The 13,534-nt window shown below is 47.9% G+C and overlaps 1 protein-coding gene across 1 annotated transcript in view; it reads left to right on the forward strand.

Annotated features, from left to right (window-relative positions):
- Nucleotides 1-13,534, forward strand: part of LOC138528195 (transient receptor potential cation channel subfamily M member 2-like) — a 679,103-nt gene that overhangs the window by 460,329 nt on the left and 205,240 nt on the right. The window contains exon 17 of the mRNA XM_069639648.1: nt 1,981-2,218. Coding sequence (XP_069495749.1) covers nt 1,981-2,218 — 238 coding nt within the window. The remainder of the gene's footprint in view (nt 1-1,980; nt 2,219-13,534) is intronic.

Below are 13,534 nucleotides of genomic sequence, written 5' to 3' on the forward strand. Positions count from 1 at the left end.
GACTTTGTTCTCCACCACCTTGCTACTGCTCGGCTGGTTTGTTTTTCTTTCCAGTGCGGGACGCTGTTAGCGCTGTATTTTGGAGTGTTGCCTGTATTCAGGTCCTGCCTTCTGATGACAGTTCATGGGACTCTTGTGAGGTTTCTCTCTCTCTGGTATGGCTTACCTTGGCTCATAGTCAGTTCGGTTTCTCTACAAGAAACAGGAAGAGTCTTGGGAGATCTTTGTATATGGTGCATGGTGTGAGACAAAGGTGTATTGCATAATCGCATGCTGGGGGGATAGGATCTTGGACCCTCTCAACTGATGTCATCCTCCTCAGGGGAAGGACTGGCTTTGCATTGCTCGCAGGGTATAGCACGCAATAACCAGCATTGCTAGTCTTTAAAAATACATTTTTATTTTCACTGATTTCCTTTTTTTATTTGTGTGTTCACTGTATATGTGTGTGTGTTGATGAACGAGTGTGTGTGTTTCTGTGTATGCATATTACGAATGGATGCTCTGTACTTACATACATTCTAAATGCCTGCCTGTTTGTATCATGTGTGTGCCTGCAGATTCTGAGTGTATTGTCTGTGCTCACTACCGTTCCATGCATATTAGATGTGCCTATTGTGCTTCCTTACAGTTTGGCCATATTGAATCTGTATACACTTATTCTGAGTGCAATGTTTGTAGTTCCCCTCAGTGTCTTCTCTTGGGCTATTGCCTGTGTTTGTGTGTGTGGTGCAGATTGCTTGTGTGGGTTGCGTTTGGAGACCTGGGTTCACATAATCCTTAAGAGTATGTTGATTGTGCGCATGTATATTTCAAGCGTAATGTTCATGCTTGTGCCTCCTGAGCATGTCACATGCATGCTTGTCCATACGTGCATTAGCGTTGGCATGTTTGGATGCAGCCAGACCAGGTGTTTGCCAAATGCAGTGGATTTGACTTGGACTTTCATTTCATTCCCATTCTGTTTATTGTATTTATTGGTGAAATCAGAAAATAGCAGTTTATTTTTTCCAGCCCTTACTGAACCCCAACAAAACAGCCATTTCATTCATGTGGGCCCCGTGAAAACTGCAACCTTTTTTGCCTTTTGTGAGGCATTTTGTGTCCCCTCTGTTACCTATGCACTGCTTATTCATTCTGGAACACAGTGCATCTTTATAAAAATATGATTACCCCAAGCAACTGTTTCACCAACTCGCATTGAAATCTTCTGCTGAAATAGTCCAAGACACCACTACATGTCGCCTGCCACCCCTTACATTCTGTAATGCCCTACCCTGGTCTGGGTTTTTGCCTGCACCAGACTGCTGTCATTTTCCTTGTCTAGTCAATAATGTCATTGTTCACCTGTCTGGCCTGATCAGCACCATGTCTTCTGGTCCACTCTGGCACCTTATGTAGAGAGGTACAGTTAGAGAGAGTGGATGGGTGACTGTGCAAAATAACTACAAGAGGCAGGGAAAAAGAAGAATGTGATGAGGCATTCCAGTCCTTGGGGAGGGGGCTGTAAGAGGTGTCATTGCCCACACTCCAGTTCCGGACCAGGGGTGAACCCAAGGGTGCATAAGAAGGGGTAATGGAGTGGGCAGATAACACCTGTTGCATCCCTCTCCCTAGGGCTGTAATGCCATTATCATGTGGCTAAATCACAAAAACAGCTTAAAAACAAGTGCAACAGTTGGAGAAGGTGCAGATAATCTTGCAGTGAGGATTTTCCTAATGCAATGTTGGCTAAGGATAGCACGGTGCATTGAGACAGAACGTTGGAGCAAAACATCAAGCTTTGTGACTGGTTAAGGCCCTCTGCAAATCCATCTTCACAAGGGCCTGCCAGCATTTCAATATTATGATACATTTTAAACAAACAAATGATTTTAATAGCGCTTTAATATGCCACCCTAGAAAATACTGTATTTCTAAGATTGTTTTTATGGAGTTCATGTAAATTTGGTTCTGCTTTCCCAAATGTATTAATGGTAGGACCAACATATCCTCTTCTGACGGACTTAAGAAGCCTCAGCCACTCAGCTGCATTGCACGTCTCAGTGGTTTCTTCGCGGCCCCCGTGGTGGTCTTCTATTGGAACGTCATATCCTACATCGGCTTCCTCTGGCTCTTCGCCCACGTCCTCATGATTGATTTCCAGACCTTGCCATCTTGGAGGGAGTGCCTGCTCTATGTCTGGATTTTCTCTGTGCTATGTGAGGAACTGAGGCAGGTAAGGACATCAAGCATCTTCAGACATACGTGCTTACCTTTCTGTTGCAAACAAGCATCTGTGCATCGTCCACAAAATCGTCACACGTCATATTTTTCAAATGGCCGCAATAGATGCTCTTACATAGTATGAAGTCAAAATAAATTCTCACCTGTTCACCCAATTGTAGATTTCTAACCTTCTTAAATTCTAAAATTCAATCTGCTTGATTTTAGGATTTCCGACTACTAGAGCCACTAATTCTGTCATATCTAGTAAGACCTTGGGTGAGCGTGTCCATCTCTATCAAAGAACTGTAGACATTCACTTCTTTACTATTCTAACCATTGATCATTTCAATGGACCGTGCAAACCACCTCAATAGGCCCTTCTACAAATAATAAGGTACAGATACTGGCTATACCTGGAAGAATCCAGAGAAACTAGTTCCTGCTCTTTTTTTTTACATCTCTATTATATTTTACACATGAACGGTAACATAGAACAAAGAAAAAAACCAACAGAACCCTCGTCCAAATCACCCCCCTCCCCCCACGGGCGAGTATCTCCACCCTTCCAGTAAAGCCTCTGGTTGGGCATACACATTAAGCTTGATACAAGTCCAAAATCTTAAGGCGTTGGGGGCACCAATTTGCTCTGTAATCGTCTCTGAGGTAGGCCAATGTCTCTCCCCAGTCATTTGCAAATCTCGACAAATCCCCATTCATTGCATAAGTCGCCCACTCAAGAGTGACAGTGTCCCATAACCTTCGTAGCCAGTCTTGGACGGTCAGAATATTAATACTTCTCCATCTTTGGGCAATAAGAGTCATAGCCGTAAGTGTCAATATCACCCTTGCTCTCACTCTGCTGCGCGGTTCCCCGGCCGCGCCTCCGCCTCGGATGCCCAACAGTATATGTTCAGGAGGTTCAATCCCCCCTCTCCCATTGCTTGTTCCTGTCCCCTCTGTATTTCCTCCCAGAATGGAGTGATTTTAGGACACCTCCACCAGATATGTTCAGCCATTCCCTCCTGCCCACAGCCTCTCCAGTACTCCCCTGCGACCTCAGGATTCATCCAATGCAGGATTACCATTGTATAGTGCCATCCGTATATTATCTTATACCAGGCCTCTTGTGTCTGCGAAGCCTTTGCCACCTTAGGGATTTCCCTCCACAATCGGGAACAAACCTCGAGTTACAACCCTCTCCCTAATACCCGCTCCCACCTTGTCATGAAGGGCCATCTTTCATGAGGGGTAGCTTCTTCCAAGATCTTATTCAGGTTGCCAATTAGACCTTTAGACCTATCATTGGTGAGTAGGAATTTCTCGAGGGAAGTGACTTCCCTTGTTGCCGCCTGTTTGTTTGGGGGCTGAAGCAGCCAATGGCGCAGTTGAGCATATCTAAGCCTCTCTCGCTCGCCGATCCCAAAGGCCTCTTTACAGTCTCTAAATGACAGTATTTCCCCATTCTGAAACATGTCACACATTAGCCTACATCTCCCCTCCTCCCATTGCGTGAATGCTCCCTTTTCGGTTCCGGGGGTGAAGTCAGCGTGGTTAAATATCGGTGTAAAAGGGGATGGGAAGGACATAATTCCCTTCTTACTAGCCAGCCGGTCCCAGTTGGACGCCATTAAGCCCGTAATGGACCTTTCATACATATGTTTAGGTGGCAGGTCCTTCCTCAACCACAAAACCCCCTCCATGCCAACCCATAAGGGTCCCTCACCTTCCCGCAACCACTCTCTGATAATTCATAACTGGGTTGCTTCGTAATATTGCCTGAAATTAGGAAGAGCCCCCCCCCCCCAAATCCCCCCTGGAGGCCTCTAGCAGGCCTCTGCTGAGTCTAGCCCGTCTTCCTTCCCAGATGAACTCCTTTGTTAAGCTTTGGATCTCCCTAAACAATTTCTCTGGGACCATCTGCGGGATGGCTTGAAACAAATAAAGCAAACGTGGCAATATGACCTTCTTGATCACAGCCAGACGCCCCAGCCAGGAGATATGTAGTGACCCCCAGCTCCTGAGGTCCCTTTTAATCCGGTGCAGGAGAGGGAGATAGTTAGCCGCGTCCCATCCCTAAGAGTAGGGGTAACCGCACTCCCAGAAATTTAATTCCCTCCGGGGGACTAGATAAACGGAGTATCCACTTTCAATCTGTCGCTCAAGGCCCCACCCAGGGACAAACCCATAAGATCCGATTTTCCCAAATTGATGCAAAGTCCCGGGGGCCTCCAGTACCCAGTTATCCAGTACCTTCTTACTAGCCTCGATAGAATCTACTGGGTTGGTTGCGGAGAGAAGCATATCATCAGCAAATGCTGTGACCTTATGTGATTTTCCCCCGAACAGAATCCCCTGTATCCCATCTTCATCCCGTATCATTTGCAGGAGTGGCTCCAAGTATATGGCATAAAGCAGCGGGGACAATTGACAGCCTTGTTTTGTACCCCTACTTAAGTGAAAGATGCGTGAGAGGGTCCCATTCACCATATCTGGGTTTTTGGTTCTTGATAATTGGCTTTCACCATTTGTTAGAAGTCCCCTCCCAGACCCATCTTATCCATAGTGCGAAAGAGATACGACCACTGCACGTGGTCGGAGGCCTTCTCAGCATCCAAAGAGAGTAGGACCGCAGGAGTGTTTGTTTTCTGTGTCTTTTCCACTAAATGTGCTATACGCCGTAGATTATCTGCCGTCTACCTGCCACGGATAAACCCCGATTGGTCTCGGTGGATTCATTCCGGGAGCAATCCCTCTAATCTGTTGGCCAAAATCTTTGTGTAGATTTTAGCATCAATATTAATCAATTTTATCGGCCTATACGAAGACGGTTCCAGGGGGTCCTTATGGGATTTCAAGATCAGGGACATTTTAGCTTCCTCCATAGAGGGAGTGATACGTCTGGTGTCCTTAAACGTATTGAATAAGTGGGTCAAGTGCGGGACAAGAAAAGCCGAGCATGTTTTATAAAATGCGGCCATGTAGCCGTCAGGGCCTGGAGCCTTACAAGGGGGAAGATTTAATATAATATCACCTTTCGAAGGGATTGTGTCCTCCGACGTATTCCTCATCTTAGATATCTCCTTCCAGCTCTGCTGGCCTCGGAAAACATTTTCTCTAGAGGGCGCTGCGTGTTGACGTCCTCCGAGTCGATGTCCCTCGACAGCCGCTGTATCGACGTCGACGTCATCCTGCCTATAAAGGCCGCGCGCAGCGTCCGTTGCTCAGTTCCGTTTTTCCGCGCTTACTCAGTGCCTCGGAATACCGTTGCTCAGTTTTGTCAGGTTAAACCTATTTACCTCGAGTTATTCGATCCGTACTCGATGGCTTCTTCGTCGGAACCGACAACTCCTCGATCCGGCTTCAAAAAATGCCGAGATTGTGGGAAAAAGATGACGCTGACTGACCCTCACAGAGTTTGTCTGTGGTGTTTGGGAGCTGAACACCATTGTTCGGAGTGCGAGGACTGTATGTCCATGACAGCTAAGGCCCTGAAGGAGCGTAGGGGGAAGCTGGAGAAAGGTAAGACTTTTAAAGCTTCTTCTTCGTCGAGGAAGTCGAGACATTCGTCTCCTCGTCACCATTCGCGCTTCAGGTCTCGGAGTGGGTCCCATCACTCCTCGAGATCGAAGCACTCGAAGAGGAGACGTCGAAGATCCCCTTCTCCGTCTTCCTCTTCCCCTGTTTCGCCAAAAAGAATCCCTTGCCCCACGAAACATAGTTCCCGGGCTGAATGGGAGGAATTCCGCAAAAATATGATGAGCGTCTTCGAGAAAGCAGCCTCGACCCCCTCGAAGACTGCCGAGAGCGATGCTCTGGTCGAAAGACCCGAAGGTCAAAAACGCCGCGAGTCGCAGTACCCGGCGAAGGAAACCTCTCGAGTGTGTCTCGAACCCTCGAGTAGGACTATGACCTCCAAACCTTCCTCGAAGGTTCCGTCGACGCCGAGGTCGGTGTCTTTCGACGCCGTTGTCGAAGGGACCTTCGACACACGGGTCTGTCGACTCGACGCCAGCTTCGACACCGACGTGAACGCCAAGAAAAGTCACGGTCACGACACACCCAGTGACTATCCCCAGGTCCTCGATGACGATGGCTTCGAGATTGTCGAGTAGAATCCCAATTCTGTCGAGGTCATCGAGGCCTCCGCCTTTGTTTTCGACGCCACGCTCGAAGCCTTCGGCGTCGACGACATCGACGTTTTCGAGGCCGATTATGACAAGTTCGGCCCCCTCTGCCTTGGAAATGGGATTTACACCCTTTATGAGTTCAGAACAATTGAGAACTATGTCCTCAATTATGGAAGAGGGTGAATTGTCTGAACAGGAAGACACATTTGAGTTGCATGGACCTGTAACCCCAATTAGAGAGGAATTTTCCTCTGAAGAACGCAGGTTAAAGGATCTTCATGATTCCTTACATGAGGCAAGTGGGTTAGACACTTCCCCTGAGGTGGAGTTTGCTAGGCCAGACCCGGGGGAGCATGCTGAAACCCCCTATAGAGCCTTAATGGCCAGAATCACAGAGTTTGTGGGGTGGTCTGCACCTTCACAATCTTTCCAACAAGATGACCTCACGGATATTCTTGACAAAGGCCCACAGGAGGATCCTGTGTTGCCTTTTCATAAAGCTCTTCAGAGGAAGATTATGACGAACTGGGAAACCCCAGATGTCGTCCCTGCAGTAAATAAAAAACTGTCTACAAAATACAGGGTATCCTCTACAGACCCGGAGTTTTTGTCAAAACACCCATCCCCAGAAAGTCTGGTGGTACAGGCAGCATCTTCTACCGATGTCAAGACGGCTTATCCTACCGTCCCACAGGACAGGGACGATAAAAAATATGATGCTATGGCAAAGAAAGTTTTTTCGGCATGTAGCATGGCGTTAAAATCTGTTAATGCTACTTGCAGCCTTGCTAGATTCAGCCATACACTTTGGGAGGGTGCTTCTACAGCGGCTGACTGCATCCCGGAGGGAGAAGAAAGGGAGGCGTTCCTGAATATCATACAGGACGGTAAAGACGCTATGTGCGAATCCCTCCAGACGGGCATTGATTCGGCTGACAATATCAGCAGAGCAATGGCGGCAAGTACAACAACCAGGAGATTCGCTTGGTTGAGAAAGTCTGGTTTTGCCCCTGATGTGCAAGCCAGGCTCTTGAACATGCCATTCGATGGCTCTTCTTTGTTCGGGAAAAAGGCGGATGACAGTTTAGAGAAACTGCAAAATTCAAAAGCAGCTGCAAAATCCCTAGGCGCTGCAATCCGTCAGACACCTTTTCGTCCCACAGGAACCTCTGCGAGGGGCAAGTCCTTTCGCTTCTACTCCGCATTCGGAAGAGGTAGAGGACGACCGGCTCAAAGGGGACAAAGAAGAACTACCCGAGGTGGACGGGGTAGATATTCAAAAGCCACAGCAACAGCAGGTGCCTCTTTACCATCGGCATCCGCATCAGCCGCCCCAAAACCACTCCGAGGACTTCCCTCACAGGACACCTGTAGGAGGCAGGTTGACTCAACATCTGGCGGAATGGCAGGCTATCACGTCAGATGCTTGGGCATTGGAAACAGTTGCCCAAGGTTACTGCCTGCCTCTCCTACGCATACCTTAGAGTCATCCACCGGGGATCAGCTCTCAGAAAGCTCCAGATCCGCTCCTCTGGCAGGACATTTTGGACCTGCTAGAGAAAGGTGCCATAGAACCGGTACCTGTAGCGGAGAGGAACAAGGGCTGGTACTCCCCTTATTTTCTCATTCCAAAGAAAGACGGAGGACTGAGACCCATCTTGGACTTGCGAGAATTGAACAAATTCCTCAGGAAAGACAAATTCAAGATGGTCACTCTTTCTCAGATCCTCCAGGCCCTTCAGTTCCAGGACTGGTTGGTATCTCTGGACCTTCAGGATGCTTATTTCCATGTGCCTATCTATCTCAAACACAGGAAATACCTGAGGTTCGCAATTGGCAACTCTCACTATCAATTTTGAGTGCTGCCATTTGGGCTGACCTCCGCCCCAAGGGTCTTCACCAAGTTAATGTCGGTAGTGGCGGCAAGTCTAAGGAGGGTATGGATTCACGTCTACCCCTACCTGGACGATTGGTTGATCAGGGCTGTCTCTTCGGAACAAGCTCAGATCCAGCTAAATCACGTGTGCCACTCCCTTCACAGACTGGGCTTCTCCCTCAATTTAAAGAAGTCACAAATGATACCATCGCAGAGACTCCAGTTCATAGGAGCGATCCTGGACACCTCCCTGGGAAAAGCCTCGCCACCAGAGGTGAGGGCTCAAGATATTCTACAGATGGTTACCAAGTTCCAAGATGCCCAACGTCTCCCAGCCTTCGACTTTTTGAGGTTGCTAGGCCTCATGGCATCCTGCATTTTCCTAGTGCCAGAGGCTCGCCTGAGAATGAGATCCCTCCAGTGGGCACTGAGAACTCAGTGGTCACAATTTTCAGGGAGAATGACAGATCTTCTTCAGGTTCCCGACAGGGTGGCTCGAGACCTTCAGTGGTGGGCCTGTCAGGAGAACATTCTGAAAGGAGAACAGTTTTGGCAACCCTGGCCGGAGATAACAGTAGTCACGGATGCCTCACTCACGGGGTGGGGAGCCCACGCCAACGACTTGACCATCAGCGGTCGTTGGTCTCCATCGGAGCCCAGACTACATATCAACCTGTTAGAGCTGAGAGCCATCAGACTTGCGCTGAAGGCGTTCCTGCCAGCTGTACAGGGGAAAAACGTCCTGATAATGACGGACAACACAGTGGCCATGCATTACCTCAACAAAAGAGGAGGCGTAGGATCACTACCCCTGTGCAGAGAGGCGATGCAGCTCTGGTTTTGGGCAATCCAAGAAGGAATCTCTCTATCGGCAGTTCACCTAGCCGGAGAGAAGAACTTGACAGCGGACGCTCTGAGCAGGCAGAGCACAGTCTCCCATGAGTGGGAACTAGCTCAGGAAGTCCTTCAAGAGATCTTCGCCCTTTGGGGAACCCCTCAGGTGGATCTGTTCGCCACCAGTGTAAACAGGAAATGCGATCTGTTCTGCTCAAGGGAATTTCCCCCGAGAGGAGCTCTGGGAGACGCGTTCATAGTGGACTGGGAGTTTCCGCTTCTGTACGCGTTCCCACCGGTCCCTGTCATTCCTCAAATGATCAGGAGGTTGAGAAGATTCCGGAGAACCATGATCCTAATTGCCCCGGATTGGTCCAGGAGAACGTGGTACCCGGACCTTCTAGACTTGTCCATCTGCCCTCCAATTCGACTTCCACTCAGAGAGAACCTACTCTCACAGAAGGGAGGTCAGGTTCTCCATCCAGACGTCAAAACCCTCAACCTTCACGCTTGGCTTCTGAAAGGTTGAGGTACAAGGATTGGGACCTCCCTGATGATGTTATGGAGGTGTTGCTTTCGGCAAGGAGGCCAGCAACAAAGTCTTTATACCGCTGCCGTTGGAACAGATTTTGCAGCTGGTGTAGAGAACAGAATATCGACCCTTTTTCATGTGGTACACCAATGGCTTTGTCCTTCCTTCTATATTTGGCGAATTCAGGCCTTCAAGTTGGCACCATTAAGGGCTATCTCGCAGCGCTATCCATCTTTAAGCGCACTGCGGAAGAACCATCCTATTTCAAGTTACCCTTGGTAATACAGTTTCTAAAGGGGTTAACCAATGTTTATCCCCCAAGACCATTCCAAGTTCCCCTATGGGATTTAAACTTAGTACTAACTTTCCTGATGGGCACACCTTTCGAACCACTCCATTCTTGTTCGTTAAGATTCCTTACGCTTAAAACTGTTTTATTAATAGCACTTACATCTGCTAGAAGGGTGAGCGAATTACAAGCTCTTTCTTGTAAACCCCCTCACACAATATTTCACAAAGACAAAGTTGTCCTGCAAGTGAAGCCTAATTTCCTCCTAAAGGTGGTTTCTGAATTCCATATCACTCAGAACATTACCCTACCATCTTTCTATCCTCCTCCTCATCCGGGGAAAGAGGAAGAGAGGTTACACAGGCTAGACCCTAGGAGGGCTTTAAGTTTTTACATCAGTAGACTAGCCAGGATAAGACAGGCAGACCAGCTGTTTGTAGGTTACACAGGTCACAAGCTGGGGTTACCAATAACTAAGCAGACCATTTCCAGATGGATCATTCTAGCCATTCTGGAATGTTATAAACTGGCAAGGAAAGAGCCCCCTCAAAACCTTAGGGCTCATTCGACCAGAGGTATTGCAGCTTCATCGGCCCTCAAAAGAGGCGTGCCGGTTAAAGACATCTGTGCGGCCGCTACATGGTCGTCTGTCCATACCTTTACACGATTTTACAATTTGGATTCCTCCTCCAGTCAAGAGACTAGGCTTGAAAGGGCTGTACTGCATTCTATTCATCAATAGAAGACAGCGTGAAGTCAGTACTCCCTCCTCCAATAATAGAATACTCTATGGGAGCCTATCTAAGATGAGGAATACGTCGGAGGACACAATCCCTTCGAAGAACAAGTTACTTCTTACCTTGTAACGTTCTTTCGACGGGATGTTCCTCCGACGTATTCCTCATCGACCCTCCCATCCATCCCCGCAGTTCTACTTCCCTTGTTGTTGCAGCTTACGCTCCTTCAGGGTGATTAGTTTAGTCCAGAAAATATTATTGTGGGCTACAAAACGGAACTGAGCAACGGACGCTGCGCGCAGCCTTTATAGGCAGGATGACGTCGACGTCGATACGGCGGCTGTCGAGGGACATCGACTCGGAAGACGTCGACGCGCAGCGCCCTCTAGAGAAAAAATGTTCCGAGGCCAGCAGAGCTGGAAGGAGATATCTAAGATGAGGAATACGTCGGAGGAACATCCCGTCGAAAGAACGTTACAAGGTAAGAAGTAACTTGTTCTTCTCACCTTGTCCTCTGTTTTCTCTTGGCTTATGCTCACCTGAGACTCCTCACTGATTTTGCGCAAATTAACTTTCCCTAGCAGTTCTTCCTGAACTCGAGGGGTGGGGTGCTGTGATGTATAGAGTGCCTCTTAGTAGGCTGCGAGGAGTTCCTGGATGTCCTCATTTCGCGTTACCCTTTCTCCCGCCTCTGACCGAAGGGCCACTATCACCTTCTTCGCTGCTTCCCCTCTCAGGAGTCTGGCCAATAAGGCGTCAGATTTGTTCGCCTTGGCATAGTATCTTTGTCGAACGAACAGTAAGGCCCCCTCAGCTTTTTTCATTCAGAGGATTCAGAGCTGCCCCTCAGCTCGCCTATACTCTCAGAGAGGATCTAGACGGTGCTGCCTCCTCTCTTAGTCAGACAGCCTCAACTTCACCCTCCAGTTGTCTCTCAAGCTCCCCCATTTGCCTACCCTGATTGGCCTTGGCTGCTATAAGTTCGCCTCTGATAGTGGCCTTAAACGCGTCCCATCTTATCCCCTCAGATATATCCCCTCTTCTATTTTCCTCCATGAACTTTATCATTTTACCCTCTATTTCATCCTTGAGTACTGGATCTCTCATGAGGGCCGCCGGGTATGTCCAGCTCCAAATCCCCCTCTTCCTCTCCCCTAGTTCTAAATGCATAGTAAGAATTTTATGATCCGCTATACCCAAGGGACCCACTTCCACCTCCTTAACCCGCCCCAGGAGGGACGCTAATACCCACATGTAATCTATCCTAGAATCGGTCCCATGCACTCCCGAGAAAAACGTATAACCCGCCTCATCCCCACGTGTCTCCCGCCAAACATCCCTCAGGCCCAACTCTGCCATTCAGTTTCTGCTCTTGTCAGTCTTCCCCTCTAGTCTCTGGTCAATCCTCTCTGCCTCCTGCTTTTCTGTTCTCCAGCTGATCTTCCTTTTTACTTCCTCTCCTCTCTCCAACTCCTGGTAGGCTTCCGCTCAACTTTTTGGTCACCCTGGTGTTTAATCCTTGCTATGCCTTTTTGTCATCCCTCTACTTGATTTGTTTGATCATTCCATTGTGGATGCTCCAGTATTGGGCTTTGATAGATTGTCACTACTCATATTCGCGGAGGACACCGTTTTAATTTCCATGACACCAAAAGGTCTACATAAACAGTGTAATTTGTTTCTTAAGTTTTGTCAGGAGAATGGGCTGGAAATCAATATGACAAGGACCAAAATCACAGCATTCCACACACCTGGCAAAAATGTTCCCTAAATTAACAATTAAGTTAGAACGTGTAACTCTTGAACAGGTGACACATGGACAAGGCAAATAGTGAAATCGGATTCTATCCTCGAAAAATCATCTGGTGCTATTGCTACACTTGCAATTAGCCATGGGAATAGCGCAGTGAGACCAGCGCTACAACTGTATCATGCCAAGGCAAAAGCATCCACCATGTATGGTCCAGATCTATGAGGTTTTGGTAATATTGGTAAAATAACCATAATAGAGAACATCTTTTTGAAAAAACTGGTATCCCTAACCAAATCTACGAGAAACACATAGTTAAAACTCAAACTGAACTGGCCTAATATTGAATATGACCTGGTGCTTATTCTGGATAAGAGTTTGGTCCTACACCTGCTTAATATAAATTCAGGAGGGACTAAGGGATGTTGTGAAGCAGCAGGGCACGTTCTTTTTGTTTGTCTACCCCCTCTCTGCACTTCCCCTTCTCCCTCTCTCCCCTGCTTTCATGCTATAGCATGTGCACATTCCGAATGTTTCAAAACCTTTTAAGAACGTGTTTCTCCTTTTTTAAATTTTTGTACCTTTTGCCTTTCCCTCCCCCCTTGTCTTGATGTACCTTGAAACACAATTTGATGTATAGTGCGCATTACAAATGATCAATAAATAAATAAAATGTCATGGTGCAGGTATAACTAAGCCACGCTGCAAGAACTGAACATGAATGACTTATGTCTTAATCCCTGGACAATCGATAAATCGCCCCAGGTATCTGTGAAATCCTTCTATAGGGGGCATAATGTGGAGCAGGTGCCTGCATCTTGCCAGGGCTCTGGGCTACTGAATAAATACTGGCCAGGGTTTGGATTACGCCTAGACATTATCAAACCCCAATTCACCAGATCACTCTTTATACGATTTAGGCTAGGTACCTTCCCGTGAGGTCATCCAGAGAATCTCTGGAATACAAGCTACAGTGCTTCTGGCCCTCACTGTAATGACATTGTTGAGTCCCTGTACCATTTTGTATTTTGTTGCCCTCTTTATAAAGACCCGGAGCCGCTCACCTGATCCCATTAATGCAATCATCGAGGGTCAGGTATCTTAATGATGCCCTGGCCCTATGTGAAGCGACGCATGATGACAAGTGTAGCCAACTATACCCACAGAGCCTGGCTGCACCA

Source organism: Ambystoma mexicanum, chromosome 7q (assembly GCF_040938575.1).
Source record: "Ambystoma mexicanum isolate Mex_15411 chromosome 7q, UKY_AmexF1_1, whole genome shotgun sequence".
Lineage (NCBI taxonomy): Eukaryota > Metazoa > Chordata > Amphibia > Caudata > Ambystomatidae > Ambystoma > Ambystoma mexicanum.